At 43.3% G+C, this 18,054-nt stretch overlaps 1 protein-coding gene across 1 annotated transcript in view; it reads right to left on the reverse strand.

Moving 5' to 3' along the window:
- Positions 1-13,614: 13,614 nt before the first annotated feature.
- The window catches only part of LOC146679688 (protein NLRC3-like), a 28,290-nt gene continuing 23,850 nt past the window's right edge, over positions 13,615-18,054 (reverse strand). The window contains exon 8 of the mRNA XM_085450099.1: positions 13,615-14,386. Coding sequence (XP_085306225.1) covers positions 14,194-14,386 — 193 coding nt within the window. The 3' untranslated portion in view covers positions 13,615-14,193. The remainder of the gene's footprint in view (positions 14,387-18,054) is intronic.

Consider the following 18,054-nt stretch of genomic DNA (forward strand, 5'->3'; position numbering starts at 1 on the left):
AATAACATGTTTGCCTTCCACAGTGTGCTGTTAGACACCACTGTACCTCTGCCATTTCAAAAAGAGCAGCTTGGGAACATTTTGGCTCCAAACACTTTGTGTTTAAGTTCTTTGTTTTCTTTGTGAAGCCGACAACATCTGGAGCTTTGTGACTCATAGAAACATCATTTTGTTCTTTAGATGACAGCAGATTGGGACTGAATAATCAATCACTATCAAACCAATAAAGACAAACATGCTGATTTTACAGGAACTTTGTTGGAGAAGCTGCAAAGACATGAAACTGGTGGAGATCCCAAACCAGTTGATAGTGCTGGTTATTCCAAATAAAGCTGTTTCCCTTTGAGATGAAACGACTTTGTGTCCTGATATATAATAAAGATGTTGTTGTTTTTGAGCCCCTGTATTAAAAGTAGTTTAAAGTCAGCTTGAGTTTGATGTCTTTATGTCAAAGCTGCTCATGATGTTGAGCTGCTGATGGAATAAAAACAATATAAAAGCATGTAGTCCAGACTTAAATGTAGCCTGTTGTTAGCTGAGGTCCACACACAGTGTTTGACAGTGTAAAGTGTGTGAAAGGGCTGCTGGTGGAGCTCACTAGGATGAGCAGGTGACCACGAGGTGGAGAGCAGCTGGCCTGGCTTTGAACCGGGCCACGCCCCCTTTCTCTCTGCTTTGCTGTCACTTATCTTCACTGCTCTGTCCAATAAAGCTGAAAAAGGCCCCGAATCAAAGAAATCTGCTGCAGCCTCTGAAATGTCTTCTGTTTCCTTCCCGACGGCTTTTTCACCGTCAGCCCATCAGACAGTCCAGCAGCATTTATGATGATGTCATGATGTTGAAGAGGCTGCTACGGTGGCCTCCCATGACCCCCAGCCTCATCACAGCTGAGATGCAGACATTTGAAAACATTCAGCAGACAACTGAATAACAGTCCAACACAACAGTCTGTGTGCAGACACACACTGACCTTTCATAGAGTCAAACACAGCTGGTTGAGTCATTTCTCTGTGAGTCTAAAGTGAATCTAGTATTTGAAAGTCCACTTCCTGTATTTGTTGTTGAAGACTTCTTCAGCTTCTTCTCAAGGACATCAGCTGCTTGTTTGGCAGCAGAGGCAGTTAAGAAGCTTCCTGAAAAACACTGAACAGTGAGTTCACTGTGGCATATGACAGATTCAGCTTTCTGTGTGCAAATGTGTCTGTGTCGACCTTTCAAATGCTGTTGAATCCAAAACATCAGCGGCTCCTCGGCTGCTCACTTCATGCACTTCTGTCTGTGTGACAGTCCAATGACATCACAGCTGTTTCCAGCCCCAGTGTCTCAGGACTGGACACCTTTAAACATGTCGAGGATCAAACAGCGTCCAGCTAAACACACATGAAACTATCAGAGCTGACAATCATTCCAATAACATCTAATGGTTCATGTATGTAGACACAGGACTACAAGGAAATGGCTCTCAGCATCTGGCTGTGGGAACACATGAGTCCCTGTTTGTGTTCAGATTGTGTGCATGTTTTAGACGTGTGTCACATGTAGAAACACAACAATCCCACAATGACACACAGATGTGTTTGACACAGCTGTGCAGCTGTAAGTTGTTTCTAATGATTCATTGAAGCTCTTCTAACATTCTGGAGACGATCAGTACATGAATCTGTTCAACACGACAACAATTTGACTTCAGTGTGAACGTTTGCATTAAATAACCTTCTTCATCCAGCTGACAGCATCTTCATCCTATGATGTGAACAGTTCCTCCTGTTGATGACAAACCTCTGACAGGATCTGCTTGAGGAGCTTTTTCATGTGCAGCTCTCTGAGCTCAGGGCTGAGCTGCTGTTTCATCTTTAAGAGCTGCTGCCTCCTCGCCGGACTTGTTCTCCTCTTCTTCTCCTAATGACACCATTTCTGCTTCATATAAAATTCAATAAAGATGCTGACATGTATCTGTAGCAACAACATCATTGAATCTAGAACAACTGGAGCCAAACCAGTGGCTCTGCTGGGATCACTGGTGAGCCAACACTTCCTTGTTGATGCAGATTTCAGGGCTTCCTTTTGCTCCTCCGTTATAACTGTTCTCTCTTCTCAACACATGATGACACAAAGGAATCAGCAGTGACAAAGATGATGCTGAAGAGAAGCACACACTTCACACATATAACAGAGCAGTGCAGTTACACACACCTCTGCTCGACATCAGGCCTCAAACAAAGACACAAAACACTAACTTGACTCCAAACAGAAGAAACGAGCAGCTGTTTCTGTTCTGTGCTTATTTATATTTGACACACATGCTTCTCTTTGTGCAAACACACATCGCACTATAAGGGTAACCTCGCACACAATGATTGGACAGCACAGTGATGATGCTGGGAGATCCTATACGCAGCAACACAGAAACACTGAGAACTTTAAACAATGATGGAAAGTGTTATAAATGACTTGTTGGCCTCTGATCTGTCACAAACAGCTGAAACGTGTCTCTCATGAGTCACATGAAGGTTTTTGACAGAAAGGACAAAAAGTAGCTGCAGTCAGTTTGTGTCATTTTTATATTTATTCATCTGGGAGAAAAATCTGAGGGACATTAAAATGTGTTTTCAACAGAGACAAGAACATGAATATAACAGAACAGGTAAATGAACATGTTTCAAGTAAACAGCTGGACTGATCAGGTCCAAACACAGAGTGATAAACTTGTCAAACAGCTGTCATATCTTTATATAGAAGCTCTTTATAAATGCTGCTCACTGCAGTCTGTTTACTAATAATGTCAAAGTGTTAGAAACACAGAAACATCAGAATGGTCTTTGTTCACAGAAACCTGTCTGGGATCCTTTGTTGTTCTTTTGATGCAGAGTTACATTATAAATATAAAGAGTTATTTCAGAGTCTCATCAGTTTTCCTGCATGTCTTTATTTAACACATCAGCAGGGCTGAAGCTCTCATGTTAAACACACACTGATCTATGGACACGTTCATGTGTTTCTAACAGAACCAGGCTGTTATCAGCCTGCACTAACATTATGTCACACACACTGAATGTAACAGTGACAGTTTACATCATCACACAATCAGCTGTGATTGTTTCACTGTCATCAAACGAGTCAACAGGAAGTAGAATCAATAGAAACCAATCATTTACTGACAGCATGTCTGATGGAAATAAGTGCAGATTATGTATGAAGTCTAACTGCACACAGTAACTGTGTTACAATAAGGACTTAACAGCGCCCTCTGCTGGAGTGTTTCAGTACTGCGTTAACTAGAATACACCACCTCCTCCTCACACCACCTGCTACAGCTCTACTCTTCTATGACTACAGTCATCCACAGCACTGATGTGAGGTCACATGGTTCATATGTAAGGAGCACAGCTGACCTCAGGTCAGTTTAATGACTGTGAGCAGCAGCTGTGTTATTGTCACTGTGACAGGGAGACACTCTCAGACACAGCGCTCATGTCAGCTTGTTCTCATGCAGGAGGATCAGGAGCTCCATGTTTGTCTTTCTGTTTGAATCATGATGTGTTTGTGCCATCAGAGTCTGTCATGAGTACTCAGGGTTTCACAGCAGCTCTTCTGGATGCTGACGAGGACTCCAACCTCATGTTTCACCTCTCTGAGCTTCTGATGTCTGTGAACACTCGTGTTTCTTCTCTGGGCTCATCTGGACAAAAACACCTTTCTGTGTTTGGCTGCAGCCTCATTCTGACTGACAGGAAGTGTGTTATCCATGAGCTGCACTTCTGTGAGGAAGTTTCCTGCTGTGTTTCCTGTCTGTGGACAAACACGAGTGTTCCAGCTGAGGACTTGGTTCCTTCCACCTGTCCATACAGGACATCACGCTGTCTGCAGCTCTGTAAATGCAGCTCCAGGTCCTTCCACGTGCTGCTCTGTATTTGTGCAGTTTGTAGTGTGTCCTGGGAAACGTAGCACACATGGTGTTCTTCTGCTGTTTCCTCCTTTCACTGAGTGTGAAACACTGACGCTGTGCTGTTGTTCACAGAGGGGAGCTGATTCTAGCTGCAGCTGGACTCTGTCATCTAACTGAATGTGTTGGTGCTGATCACGGGGCTCTGAGGGGGGAGCAGCAGGAGGACTCTGGATGCTGACGTCAGTGTATCTGTGGAAGCTCCCACAGCGTGTCTGTCATTCAATATTGTGCTGTATATTGTATCTATGCAAAGATGAACAGACTGTGTGTTCACTGGTCTCTGTGCTGCAGCTCTGATGTCATCATCACTCCCTCCTCCACCCTCAGCAGTCCCAGCATGCTGCTGTGGTGCACCCCACCCTCACTCTACACCTGAGCCACAGACCACACCCTCCACCTCAATATACACCACAGTTTTCTCTGCTGTGGAAATGAGATCAGGAGGAAATCATCATTATTATTATTTAATAAACGCTCACATTAATGTGGGCTTATTTGTTTCATATTAGAAACATTAGTTGAGTGTTTTTAGTATAAAATGGTCAAAGTCCCTCTTTTTGCTCCTCCCCTCACCTGTGGATGGGCGGTGCTGTTACCGTGGTGACAGCTTGGATGTGTTTCAGTCCTGCCTGGTTATCACTGCAGGAATCTTTCACATTTATTACAGGTAATAACTCTGATTTTTCTGTGTATTATGAACCAAATGTATCCTGATACACACAGAGATGGATGAGCAGAGGTTGTTTTTGCAGTTTATGTAGTTACTATGGACTTAATGCATACATATTATTAAAATTAGGGCTATAACAGTTGTATTGATGTATAGCAACTTGAAATGCTCCCACAAATGGCTCCACAGCATGTAAAAATATAACAAAAGCTCTGGCGGACTTGGTTCTGTGGTCAGTCTTAAAGGGTGAAGTTAAACTCTGTAATCTTCACTGTGTCACAGAGTTCAGTGAGTCCCGTTATTCACAGTATCAATCAGATCATCAGAGAACAGCTGATCAGCAATCAGTGGTGCCAACAGCGCCTCCTGTGGTGAGAGGATGCAATAATGCAATGTAGCATTTTTCCACTCAACACTTGCAGTCATGGAAACTGTCTGTTGGATCTGTGTGACGTTGCTTTCTTGGTTAGAGTTCCTCACAAATGTCCAGATGATTCTTCTAATGAGGCGTCGACCATGTTTGCAGCTCTTTGGAAGAAAACGTCGCCCTTTGCCATCCTTACTTTTCTTTGACTTCTTCAAATGCAGCTGAACTCCAGCTGGTATTTTCTTGGACTTTGCAGCTGTTTCTGGTCATCAGTTCATTCCTGCAAACCTCTGAAGCTGAACAACAATGATGCTGCATTGCTGGCTGATCCCAAAAGGTTGATTCTGTTCATCTGGACGTTTTCAGAAACGTTTGCTCACTGATCAGGTGACTTCTTCAGTCTCAGCTGACTGCAGCTTTACAAGCTTACAAACAGCACATTTGCACAATGACTGAAAGCAGCAGCACCTGATATATATGATACTAATATAATACATATACATATATAATCCATACTAATGATGAAGGAACTGAGCTCACAGTCCATTGTTCATTCAGTGAACTACTCAGTTTATTTTGGGCCTCAGAAATGCTCACTCTGTTTGTACATCACTGTCAGCAATAGACTCATTCTGCTGTGTGGACAGGAACACATGTGACATCACTTCCTGTTTGTTTGTGACTGAAGAGGAAGAAGTTTACAAGGAATCATTTAGAAGAGTTTCAAACATCAACTGATTGAATCCATGAATCTGAAAACGTGTTTGTGAGTGAAAGAGACAGACATGTACAGACTGAACTATCTGTTCAACAGTCAGAGTGTTTCTGTAACAGGAGACACTCTTTACACTCCACTCAGCACAGGGACACTGAGGCACCAGGAGACCAGAAATAAAACCCAAACCCAGGATAAAGAGTTTGAGTGAATGTGGTGTTGAAGGTGTGGAGGTGGATCAGAGTGTCAGAGGAGACTCTGTAGAAGGACAGAGTGCCAGCAGGACAGTCCACATACACTGCTGCTCTGTGAGAGACGGAGGAGGAGGAGGAGGAGAAGAAGGAGGAGGAGGAGGAGGAGGAGATGGATGTTTGTCTGTTATTGTGCCTGACAGAACGAGGACCATCATCAGAGCAGAACAGACTCCAGGACTGATCATTGTCTCCAAACAAACAGTCATCACTGCCTCCTTTCCTTCTGATGCTTCTGTAACTCACTGATATAAAAACGCTTCCTCTCCACTCGACCTCCCAGTAACAGCGACCAGTCAGACCATTTCTACACAGCAGCTGATAATTAAAACCATCAAATCTGTCTGGATGATCAGGATATGACTGAAACTTCTCCACACGTGTCACCTTCCTGTTGTTGTCAGACAGTTGGAGCTTTGTGTTCACTGTGTTTGTGTCGATTGTGAGTTGACAGGAATCTGATGGAGAGAACAAACACAATCCAGCTGCAGTTATTGATCCATCATCTGTTCATTGATTGACACTTTGATGATGACTCCTGACATGATGAAGATGGTTGAATGTGTGCTGCTTTGTTTTCATGAATCCCATTAAAAACACACTTACACTTCCTCAGACCTGGTCTCAACCATCGGACTCCAGCAGGCTCCACCCTGAAAGGAGGAGGGGGGTCAGAGCAGCACAGTCAGCATGCACACATGGACATTACATGGCTCTCACACACACACTGTTACACACTGAGCTCAAAGCTCGGCTCCACTGTTTTATTCAAAGAAATCTACATTTATTTATCAGCACATTTAAAAACAGCTTGAGCCAAAGTGCTGCACAGAGTAGAGAGAAAATAGGAAACATACACAGTAATGACTATAAAGACTGGTCAGGATTGAAAGCTACAGAGTACAAATGTGTTTCCAACCGGCTTTTAAAAATGTCCAGTGTTGGTGACGACCTGATGTGAAGGGCGACTGTTCCAGAGTTTGGCTGCAGCCATCGATAAAGCTCACCTCTGTTTTTACGTCTAGTTCTGGTCAGAAGCTGCTTATCTGCAGACCTGAGGGCTCCACTTGGATTCTTTTGTTAAAGAGAGATAAGATGGAGCCAATCCATTCACAGATTTAAAGACAACCAGATCTGGAAGTGGATTCTACCACGTACTGGTAACCAGTGGAAAAAGCTGGTGATGGGTCGTCTAGCACAGACCCACCGCTGGAACCAGACAATTGATGAGGGAGAGAACTGTGACAGCGCCGTTCCTTCACTTGACCTCAGTCGCTCTCGTCTGCTCCCTCGTAACACTGCTCTTTATTGAGCTTACATGAATATGCACAAGTTCATTATGACGTCTTACACAGGTATGAACAAAGAGTACCAGTCTGTGCATAGTGTGTGTGTGTGTCTGTGTGTGTGTGAGTGTGTGTGTGTGTGTGTGTGTGTGTGTGTGTCTGTGTGTGTGTCTGTGTGTGTGTGTGTGTGTGTGTGTGTCTGTGTGTGTGTCTGTGTGTGTGTGTGTGTGTGTGTCTGTGTGTGTGTGTCTGTGTGTGTGTCTGTGTGTGTGTGTCTGTGTGTGTGTGTCTGTGTGTGTGTGTGCGTCTGTGTGTGTGTGTGTCTGTGTGTGTCTGTGTGTGTGTCTGTGTGTGTGTGTGTGTCTGTGTGTGTCTGTGTGTGTGTCTGTGTGTCTGTGTGTGTGTGTCTGTGTGTGTGTGTGTGTGTGTGTGTCTGTGTGTGTGTGTCTGTGTGTGTGTGTGTGTGTGTGTGTCTGTGTGTGTGTCTGTGTGTGTGTGTGTGTCTGTGTGTGTGTCTGTGTGTGTGTGTGTCTGTGTGTGTCTGTGTGTGTGTCTGTGTGTCTGTGTGTGTGTGTGTCTGTGTGTGTGTCTGTGTGTGTGTGTGTGTGTCTGTGTGTGTGTGTGTGTGTCTGTGTGTGTGTCTGTGTGTGTGTGTGTGTGTGTCTGTGTGTGTGTGTCTGTGTGTGTGTGTGTGTGTGTGTGTGTGTGTGTGCGAGTGTGTGTGCGAGTGTGTGTGAGTGTGTGTGTGAGTGTGTGTGCGTGTGTGTCTGTGTGTGTGTGTCTTTGTGTGTGTGTGTGTGTGTGTCTGTGTGTGTGTGTGTGTGTGTCTGTGTGTGTCTGTGTGAGTGTGTGTGTGTGTCTGTGTGTGTGTGTGTGTGTGTGTGTGTGTGTCTGTGTGTGTGTGTGTGTGTGTGTGTGTGTGTGTGTGTGTTCCAGATGTGACCCTGTGACCCCAAAGCTGGTGCTAAGAGTCCAGCGGTCCCCCTAACAAAGGGCTCTTATACTTAACCAGACACAGAGTAGGTGTCCTCCTACACCAGGGGTCTCAAACTCGCGGCCCGCGGGCCAATTGCGGCCCGCAGGACGATAGTTTTTGGCCCCACCTTAATATGAAAATGTAATGTTAGTTTGATAATGTATGACACTTTACAGTGTTGTGGGCGGAGCTGAATTAACCCACCAATCAGGGTGGGATATGGATCTCAGGGGACACCAGCCGGGCTTGATGCAAGCAGGGAAACATTTCTCAATGAGTCAAAGTTCCAGCAGCGTTGCCCTGGAGTGTTTCTTTCTTTCTGTGCCTGGCTGGCTTCCTCCTTTCTATTGGGCAAACGCCGACATTCGCCCCAGCGCGCTGCGTTCACAACACTTCAAAAAAAGTTGTTTTTTTAAGTTGCTGCCCAGCGGGACATTATACGTATATAGATTTATACACACGTCAGTGGGATTTAAAGTTATTTTTCCACAGAGAGAGATCTCATATTAACTCTCACAGTGATGCGTAGGCGGCGGGATAAAAGAAAAGTCATGAACTCAATGCAGCCCAATTTAGTCTGCAGTCACATAGCGACACCTGTTCATCGGCAACAACAGTCCCCGGTAACCCGGACTAATTATAGGGTCGCACCGTAATTTGTGGCTCCATGTTTTTATTTGCATCACTGCGTTTGCATTGCAGCAAACATGAACATTACATATATTTCAATATAATGTAAAAGCAGTCAAAACAACTAACATCAGAAACAGCTGATGTTATTTGTTATATGTCACGGTGTCATTTCCGCTTCTTTCTCCTGTAACAACAGCCCGGCGCCGTGAGCAGTTGCCTTTTTTGCGCTCGCTATCCCTGCACTTTCTACCATCTGCAAACGCCACGGTGTTCGTGTCATCATGAAAGACATGAACATCGAGCGTAAAAACAAAGGAGACTGCTACCGGCTTTTTATCTGCCGATCGCCGTGCTACGGTTGCAAGAAAAAGAAGCAGAAATGACGTTCTCTACGCGTTGAGACGTTCCCCGTCCGTCAGCTAAACGCTTGATTGAAACTTCAATGCGACAGTGACACCAAGTAGAATTATAAATGTCACATAGCCCCAAACATGTCTTTTTCAAAGCCTGCGGTGAAGAGAAAGGTTGGTGATGAGCACCGACAATTTCAGGAAAAGTGGGAAATGCAATATTTCTTTGTTGAGCACAGGGGCACCCCGACCTGTCTTATTTGCACAGAGAAAGTTGCGCTGCACAAGGAATACCATTTGAAACGTCATTACACAACTAGACATGCTGAGCTGGATGCAAAATACCAGGGAGACGAGAGAGCGAACCGGGTTGCCAGTCTTAAAACAGATCTACTGAGGCAGCAAGATTTCTCCAAGAAAGCAACCAAAGAGAATAATGCAGCAGTCGGAGCCACGTGGTTAGTGAGATGATTGCTAAAGCAGGGAAGCCATTCACAGAAGGTGGATTTGTCTAAAAGTGCATATTGCAGGCTGCAAATATAGTCTGTCCGGGAAAGAAAGGTCAGTTTAGCAACATCAGCCTTTCTGCCAACACCGCAGCAGATCGCATTTCTGACCTGTCAAGTGACATTTATGACCAACTGTGTGAGAAAGCCAAATGTTTCAGTGTATACTCAGTCGCTCTTGATGAGACCACAGACATCACCGACACTGCCCAGCTCCCAATGTATGTCCGTGGTGTTGATGACAGTTTTGAAGTGATGGAGGAGCTGCTCACAGTAATTCCAATGCATGGCCAGACCACCGCTCAGCAGATATTTACAAGCTGTGTGATGCCATTGAGAATGTTGGTTTGCCATGGAAGAGGTTTGTTGGAATAACAACAGATGGAGCGCCATCAATGACAGGGAGGAAACATGGACTGGTGGCACAAAACAAACTGGAAGAGGAAGGCGTGGAGGAGGCCATTGCTCTGCACTGCATCATCCATCAGCAGGTCCTTTGCAGAAAATGCCTGAAGTTTGACAATGTGATGTCTATTGTTGTGAAATGCATCAACCAAATCAGATCCAGGGGCTTAAAGCACCGAAGGTTCTGTGCTTTTTTAGAGGAAATGGAGTCAGAATATGGGGATGTGCTCGACTTCACTGAGGTACGTTGGCTCAGCAGGGGAAATGTATTAAAGAGACTTTTTGAGTTGAGAGCAGAAGTGAAGCCTTCATGGAGAAGGATGGAGTTAGTGTTCCTGTGCTAACTGATCCCAAATGGCTCATGGACTCAGCTTTTCTTGTTGATATGAGACATGAGCTTAATGTACTGAACAAGACGTTACAAGGCCAGGGGCAACTTGTCAGTGCTGCCTATGACAACGTGAGAGCATTCTCCACAAAACTGGCGCTCTGGAAAGCTCAGCTCTCTCAGACAAACCTTTGCCATTTCCCAGCATGCAAGGCACTCGTGGATGCAGGCACACCATTCAGTGCTGACGAGTATGTTGATGTCATTTTGAGGCTACAGGAGGAATTTGATCACAGATTTGCTGACTTCAAGACACACAGAGCCACCTTTCACATTTTTGCGGACCCCTTCTCCTTTGATGTGCAAGATGCCCCTTCTGTGCTTCAAATGGAGCTCATTGAGCTGCAGTGCAACTCTGAACTCAAAGCAAAGTTCAGGGAGGTGAGTGGAAAAGCAGACAAGCTTGGACAATTTTTGAGAGACTTGAGCCCTAGTTTCCCTCGGCTTTCCCGAATGTTCAAACGGACCATGTGCCTTTTTGGTAGCACATACTTGTGCCAAAAGCTCTTCTCCACTTTGAACTTCAATAAGTCCAAGTACAGGTTCAGACTTACGGATGATCATCTTCAAGACATGCTGAGGGTCGCAACTGCTTCCTCCCTCAGGCCAAATCTGGCTCGGCTATGCGAGAGGAAACGCTGCCAGGTCTCTAGCAGCAAGGAGTAGGCAAGAGAAGCCATGTTCAGAAGAACAGTTCATTTTCTCCAGTGTTCCATTCATGTTCAGAAGAAGGTTATAGAACTGTTAATACAGACATTTCAATCTAAATACAGCAGATATAGAAGACTGAAAGATACACACAAGTTCACTGACTAAAAACATCTTATTATTATTTTATTTATGTATTACAGATTGATTTATTTTCTTATTAATTCTTAATTTGTTTATTTATTTTTCATATTTTGTGTTAAAAAATAAAAATAAAGAGATTTGAGAAGATTGGAATTTTTTAACCATGCCTTTCTTGTAGAAAACCTAATGTGGCCCAGCCTCACCCAGACTCTGCCTGCAGCGGCCCCCAGCTAAATTGAGTTTGAGACCCCTGTCCTACACCATAAATCAGTAAGAGAGGGTACGACCTCTCTCATGGCCCCAAGTGGTGTGTGCATGCCAGAGCACTCTGGAAGGCACACAGAGTCTTTACAGACTACTAAGGATCAAACCTCTATCATCATCCAATCGATTATAAAACTAAGCATGTATGAGTAAATATTTTTAAGCATATCCCATATGGAAAAGACTAAAAACTTATATGATGAAAGTCATACTCACGAAAGTGGCCACTTTCTCATTACTTTCATATATTGTTTTAGTAAGTATCGAAAACATACAAGTTTCATTATATAATTTTTCAAGGGATCTTATATCTGTTTTCACTCTTGTATGCTTTTCATACAAGTTTCACACAAGACAGATACAAACTTTATAAGATTTATATATCTTTTCCATATGGGAAATGACAATCAACAATATAAAGCTTACAGCTGGTTTTAATAACAACATTTATTTGTTTCTCAAATGAGAAAGAGCTATCGAGAAACACTCCTAAATCTTGAGTTCTTAACTTTTCCAGTGGGCCAAATTCAACATTATCTGCTAATGCTAAATAGGCTGCCGTTATTAACTAATGCTAATTGGATGTGAATTAGCATTATGCACTAATGCTAACACTTACTTTTTAACAATGTGAGTAGCTAATGCTAACACTATTTCCCTTAACTTTATAACAATGTGAACGGCTAATGCTAACACTCTTTTCCCTAGCAATACAACATCTGAGCTGCTAATGCTGAGTAGGTCGCCATTAGCACCTACGTCTAATTAAAGGCAAATACGCATTAGAACCTAATGCTCATATCGTTTTCCTTTGCTTTATAACAATGTGAGCAGCTACTGCTAAATAGCATTAGCTAATAACAGCAGTCTAATTTAATGTAAGTTAGCCTCATTTGCATTATAACGATGTGAGGAGTTAATGCTAAGTATGCTGCCATTAGCAGCTAATTCTAATTAGGGGTGAATAATTATTACCAGCTAATGCTAATATCGTTTTCTCTTCCCTTTTAACAATGTGAGCAGCTAGTGCTGGGTAGGCTGGTGCTAGCAGCTAATACTAAAGCTAAAGCTAATTTGATGTGAATTAGCATTACATTAGTGAGGAGTTAATGCTAAGTAGACTTCCATTACAGGTAATGCTAATTTTAGGTATTTAGGAATTGGCAGCTAATGCTAATACCATATTTTCTTGCATTATAACAATATGACCAGCTAATGCTAAGTAGGTTGCCGTTATTAGCTAATACTAATTTGAGGTGAATTAGCATTATCCGCTTATGCTAACAATGTTTTTTCTTACTTTTTAACAATATGAGTAGCTAATCTGAACATTTTTTTAAATTTAATTTTAACTTTTCCCCTGCGATGTGAAGAGGTAATGCTAAATAGCACGCCATTAGTGGCTAATTCTAATTTTAGATGAAAAAGCATTAAAAGCTAATGCTAATACCATATTTTCTTGATTTATATCAATATCAGTAGCTAATGCTAGGTATGTAGCCATCATTAGCTAATGCTAATTTAGGTGAATTAGCATCATCCGCTTATGCTAACAATGTGTTTTTTTACTTTTTAACAATACGCCATTAGTGGCCAATTCTAATGTTAGATGAGAAAGCATTAACAGCTAATGCTCATACTGTTTGCTTTGTAAGAATGACAGCAGCTAATGATACGAAGTCTACCGTTGTTAACTAATGTTAATTTGATGTGAATTAGCATTATCCGATAATGGTAACTCTTTTCCCCTGCATTACAACGACGTCAGGAGTTAATGCTAAGTAGGCTGCCATTAGGGGCTAACTCTAATTAGGGGTGAACAATTATTAGCAGCTAATGCTAATACCGTTTTCTCTTTCCTTATAACAACTTGAGCAGCTAATGCTAATTTGATGTGAATTAGCATTATATTAGTGAGCAGTTATTGCTAAGTAGGCTACCATTAGCAGCTAAAGCTAATTTGAGGTGAATAAGCATTAGTAGCTAACGCTAATACCCTTTTCTCTTGTGTTATAATGATGTGAAACGTTCTCAAACAACAGAATGAGAATGAAATATTGATTCTAACAGGGCCCATAAACAGTATTAGCTTAGCAGCATTAGCTTATCAGAGTTTCCATCATGGTCACATAAATCCTTAGCAGAGCAAAGTGGCCTACTTAGCAATAGCTGCTCAAGTTGTAGAAAGCAAGGGAAAACAGTAATAGCATTAGCTGCTAAATGTGCACTTGAGAACAAATTTATTGTTAATTCAGCTGTGAATGTAGAGTTTGTCATTATTTAAGCTTCCATTTCCAAATGTTAGCTGCTCCTGTCTGCCTCTTTGTCACAAACACAGACTGAAATGATTCACAGCCTTGTTTCATCCTTCTGTCACTGTGGACATACAGCATGGGAAACATACACATGGCTGACACTTTATTAGGTACACTGGTATCTATCTCAGGTACACCTGTGACCTAAATGTTCCTGCAACCAGACTCCTTGGAGACCCCTACATAAATATCCATGAACTATCCAGCTAGACTAGTGTGTCTGTCCCTGAAAATATTCCTGCATGTGTGATTGTTCATGTCTCATCTGCAGGAAACAAACAGGAAGTGAGTGAAGGACACAGGAAATGTTTCCAGCTCTTCCTCCTCTATCAGACATTCTCTCCATACCTGAGAGTGTCCAGTCTCCAGCCTGGATCCTTCAGTCCAGCCGACAGCAGCTTAATTCCTGAATCACCTGGATGATTGTAGCTCAGGTCCAGCTGTCTCAGATGGGAGGGGTTGGAGGTCAGAGCTGAGGCCAGAGAAGTACAGCCTTCCTCTGTGATCAGACAGCCTGACAGACTGCAGACACACAAAACAACAATCAATCTGTCAACAATCGTTTTCTCTTCGTCACAATAACATCTATCCATCCATACATCCATTCAATGTAACTTTATTTATAAGTGACAATACCCAACAGACAACAAGAGTCATCTGAAGCTGTTTAACAGTGTAAGGTAACCGCCTCCACTGTGAGCAGCACTTGGTGATGGTGGGAAGAAGAACTCCCTTTGACACAAAGATCCTCCCAGTGAAAACAGGCTCCAGGAGGAGCATCTACCATGACTGGTTGCAGGGTGAGGGGAAAGAGAAGAACATGAACATCAAGAATGCAGCGAGTGGTAAAATAATAATAATAATAATGGATTGGATTTATATAGCGCTTTTCAAGGCACCCAAAGCGCTTTACAATGCCACTATTCAGTCACTCTCACATTCATACACTGGTGGAGGCAGCTACGGTTGTAGCCAAGTAGGGTAAAGCCCAAGGACACAACGACCAGGACAGAGAGCCCAGGGATCGAACCGGTGACCTTCCGGTTACAGATGCGATTCCCAACCCCCTGAGCCACGGTCGCCCTAAATAAAGATTTGACCTCAGTGTGCTCAGTGTTCCTGTCTGTTCCTGTCTATTCCTAACATATTCCTAACACGATAGCTGCACTTTAGAGCTCTAAAACTGGAACTGACACATAAAAATACTGAGAACACAGACTAGCAGCCACTGCATGGCCTCGAGTACGTATGTGGTGCGTTCAAAGAGCATCAGCATAGACATGGTGGGTTCAACAATATAGGACATAACAATTTCTATGGCGAAAATACTATCAATGAATGAGCCATAACATTTTAGCCATGTAAACATGTTATCAGTGGGCTTTCCAACAACTTGCATTGATCATTAAAGGATAAAATACGTGAGTCGAGGTCACTACGAGCCATGCGAGGGTCAAACATGGCAGAGAACCTTCCAGCAGCATCTTGGTTTATAATCCGCCTTTGGATCATCAGTTTAGGAGATGAAGGATCCAAGTAAAATAAAAATATGCAGCTATGGTCACTCACATGGACATCCTCCACACATACATCATGTATATTTAAACCCAGGGAGAAAACAAGATCCAGTGTGTGACCCTTTGTATGTGTGGGGCCAGAAACATGCTGCCTAAAGTTAAAAGACTCAGTGACAGTGATGAGCTCAGCAGCAGTGTTACAGGATGCTTCATCAATATGACGGCTCAAATCTCCCAACCTTCTCCAATGAAATGATGGATGTCAGAAGGTCATTAAATTCAGTTAGAAAGACCCCATCAGGTAGAATAAAATACAATAACTGGTTTTTAGAGAACTGACCATCATCTGTGACTCAAATGCAGAAAAGGAGTCCGAGGTCATCAGACTGCATGTGAATCTGTCCTGGTAAACAACAGCGAGTCCTCCACCACGTCCTAAAAGACGCGGAGTTCAGATGACGGAGCAGCCAGCCGGGCAGATTTCATTCAAGTGGACATAATCAATGTTCCCTCTAAGCTGCGCACGGGCGCAATCCGCTGACACGCTCTCTGCACACAGAGTATCTGCATTGCGCACAAAAAGATATCTAACAGGCTGTGAGGCTCCTGAACTCTCTGCCCCCCTCTCACGGACAATAACCATATCCAACTTCTTAATAGCAATGAACTGGTCTGCATTGGTGCATCATATCTTTATTCTCTTCCCCCTCCTGCCCCCCCCTCCTTCTTAAATAGATAACTATCATATCTGATATCATATCTCACAGTACAATAATATTGAATGGGTTGCATTGTTGTACTTTGTCATGTTTCTCAGGTCTTTGTCTGATTTTCTACGAACATTACTTGTCATGTTCTCATGTTGTTGCTAAGGATTGTCTTATTGCATTGGAGTCACACTGGGTTAAATATGTACACTTGGGTTTTAAGGGGTATTTATTATTTTCTTCTTTTTTTGGGGGTTGTATGGAAGCCCCAAACGCAATTTCATTGTTCTTGACAATGACAATAAATAAATAAATACTAAATACTAAATACTAACCTGAATTGAAATTAAAATAAATACGTTAACAATTCTGCTTTGCAGTGTTAGTCAGTGACTGGCTGCTCCAGTATTTAGAACGATGCCGCCTTATCCCATAGTCCAGCCAATGATTCACATTCGTATATACGCAGCTAATCAACGTCGCTGACGGGCTATGACAGCGTCCTCATGTGCCGACACCGGTGTTTTGGTTGATGTAGAGTGAAGCCACGTTAATGACAACGTGATCCAGTGATCCAAGGGACCGCTCAGGGAGTTTGTGTGTTCGCTCAGACACATGAAACATTAGAGGGAACATTGGACATAATTCTTATTTTGCTGCCACGTCTCAGTCAGACACATGAAATCTAGAGACTCTTTAATAAAGAGATCGCTTAGAATAAATGATTTGTTTGTTATGGAGCGAACGTTAAGCGGGGCCAACCGAGTTGATGACGGTCGATCTGCAAAATCAACAGCTGACTGCAGCGGCACTTGAAATAAAGACAATGCAGACCTGTGGACCTGCTGGGCAGGGCAGCGACTCCAGAGCTGGGGGAAGCAATGATCGATGAGCAGACATAGCTGTTATCAATAAAAACAGTGAACGTTTGACGGACACACCGTGAGAAAAACTGCTTCTGAGCCACAGAGCCCAGGTCCCAGTCACCGGCGTAACATATTAACTAAATGTCAGGAGAGGAAGTGGACGCAGGCACCAGGATTCTCCCCACAGCCAAGAAGCTAGCCTCTGGTAGCTTCTCAGTTTCACCTGGACGTCGGCCCTCGTTCCCCTTTTCCATCTCTTGAGGGTGAAAGTCCTGCGGGTTGTGAAGAGTAGCACACCAGGGGAGGAAGAGTTTTTCTGTTCAGCTGTTACAGTAGCTCTCCACTGAATCTTTGATGTTAAACCCTTTAAGACCTACCATAGAACCAAGTCTGCCAGAGCTTATCTTTAGATTTTTACATGCTGTAGTGCAGACCTTCCCAAACTGTGGTGCCCGCCCCCTAGGGGGGGCGCAGAGCCATGGCAGGGGGGGCGCGGTATGAAAAGGGAGGGGAACAAAACGCTTGAACACTGCTAGCACGGCGCCCACAGAAACGCAAAGCAGGAGATGAAGCATCGCTGAATATGTTTCCAAACCAACTTCATTCTAAGCCAAAGACTAGAAAATATGGTGAAGCAAATCTGCCCTTTGGCTTCACCTGCACAGGTGCTGAGGTAGGTCCCTGCGTCGGGAGCAGCGCTGGGCTCTTCCAATCATGGACAAACAGGATCCCACATTCTTAATTTTTAGTTCACAAACACTTGTTGTAGTGACTAACTACTCCTGACATTTTGGAGATGTTTGCTCTTTATAGAGTAAAGTTACAGCGGGATACAAATAACATCAGGCTGATCCTGCCACGATTTGTTCCCTCGATTCAAATCACAGACAAACAGGATCCCACAGCTGTTTATGTTTTTGAACCCATTTTGCACAGAGAGGCATTTTTTGAAAATGTATTGACAGCAATGTTGATTAGTATTACAGAAGAAGAAAAAACAACTACCCGTGACGCCTTTGTAAATGGAGGGACAGTAACTGCGTGTGAAACCTGCAGATACTCAGAGTAACAGTATTTTGTCTCTGTCTGCCATTCTGCAA

The sequence above is a fragment of the Copadichromis virginalis genome, unplaced genomic scaffold, assembly GCF_057382275.1.
Source record: "Copadichromis virginalis isolate Kocher_CV1m ecotype Utaka unplaced genomic scaffold, C_Virginalis_male_GT1.1 unmapped_scaffold_1, whole genome shotgun sequence".
NCBI lineage: Eukaryota > Metazoa > Chordata > Actinopteri > Cichliformes > Cichlidae > Copadichromis > Copadichromis virginalis.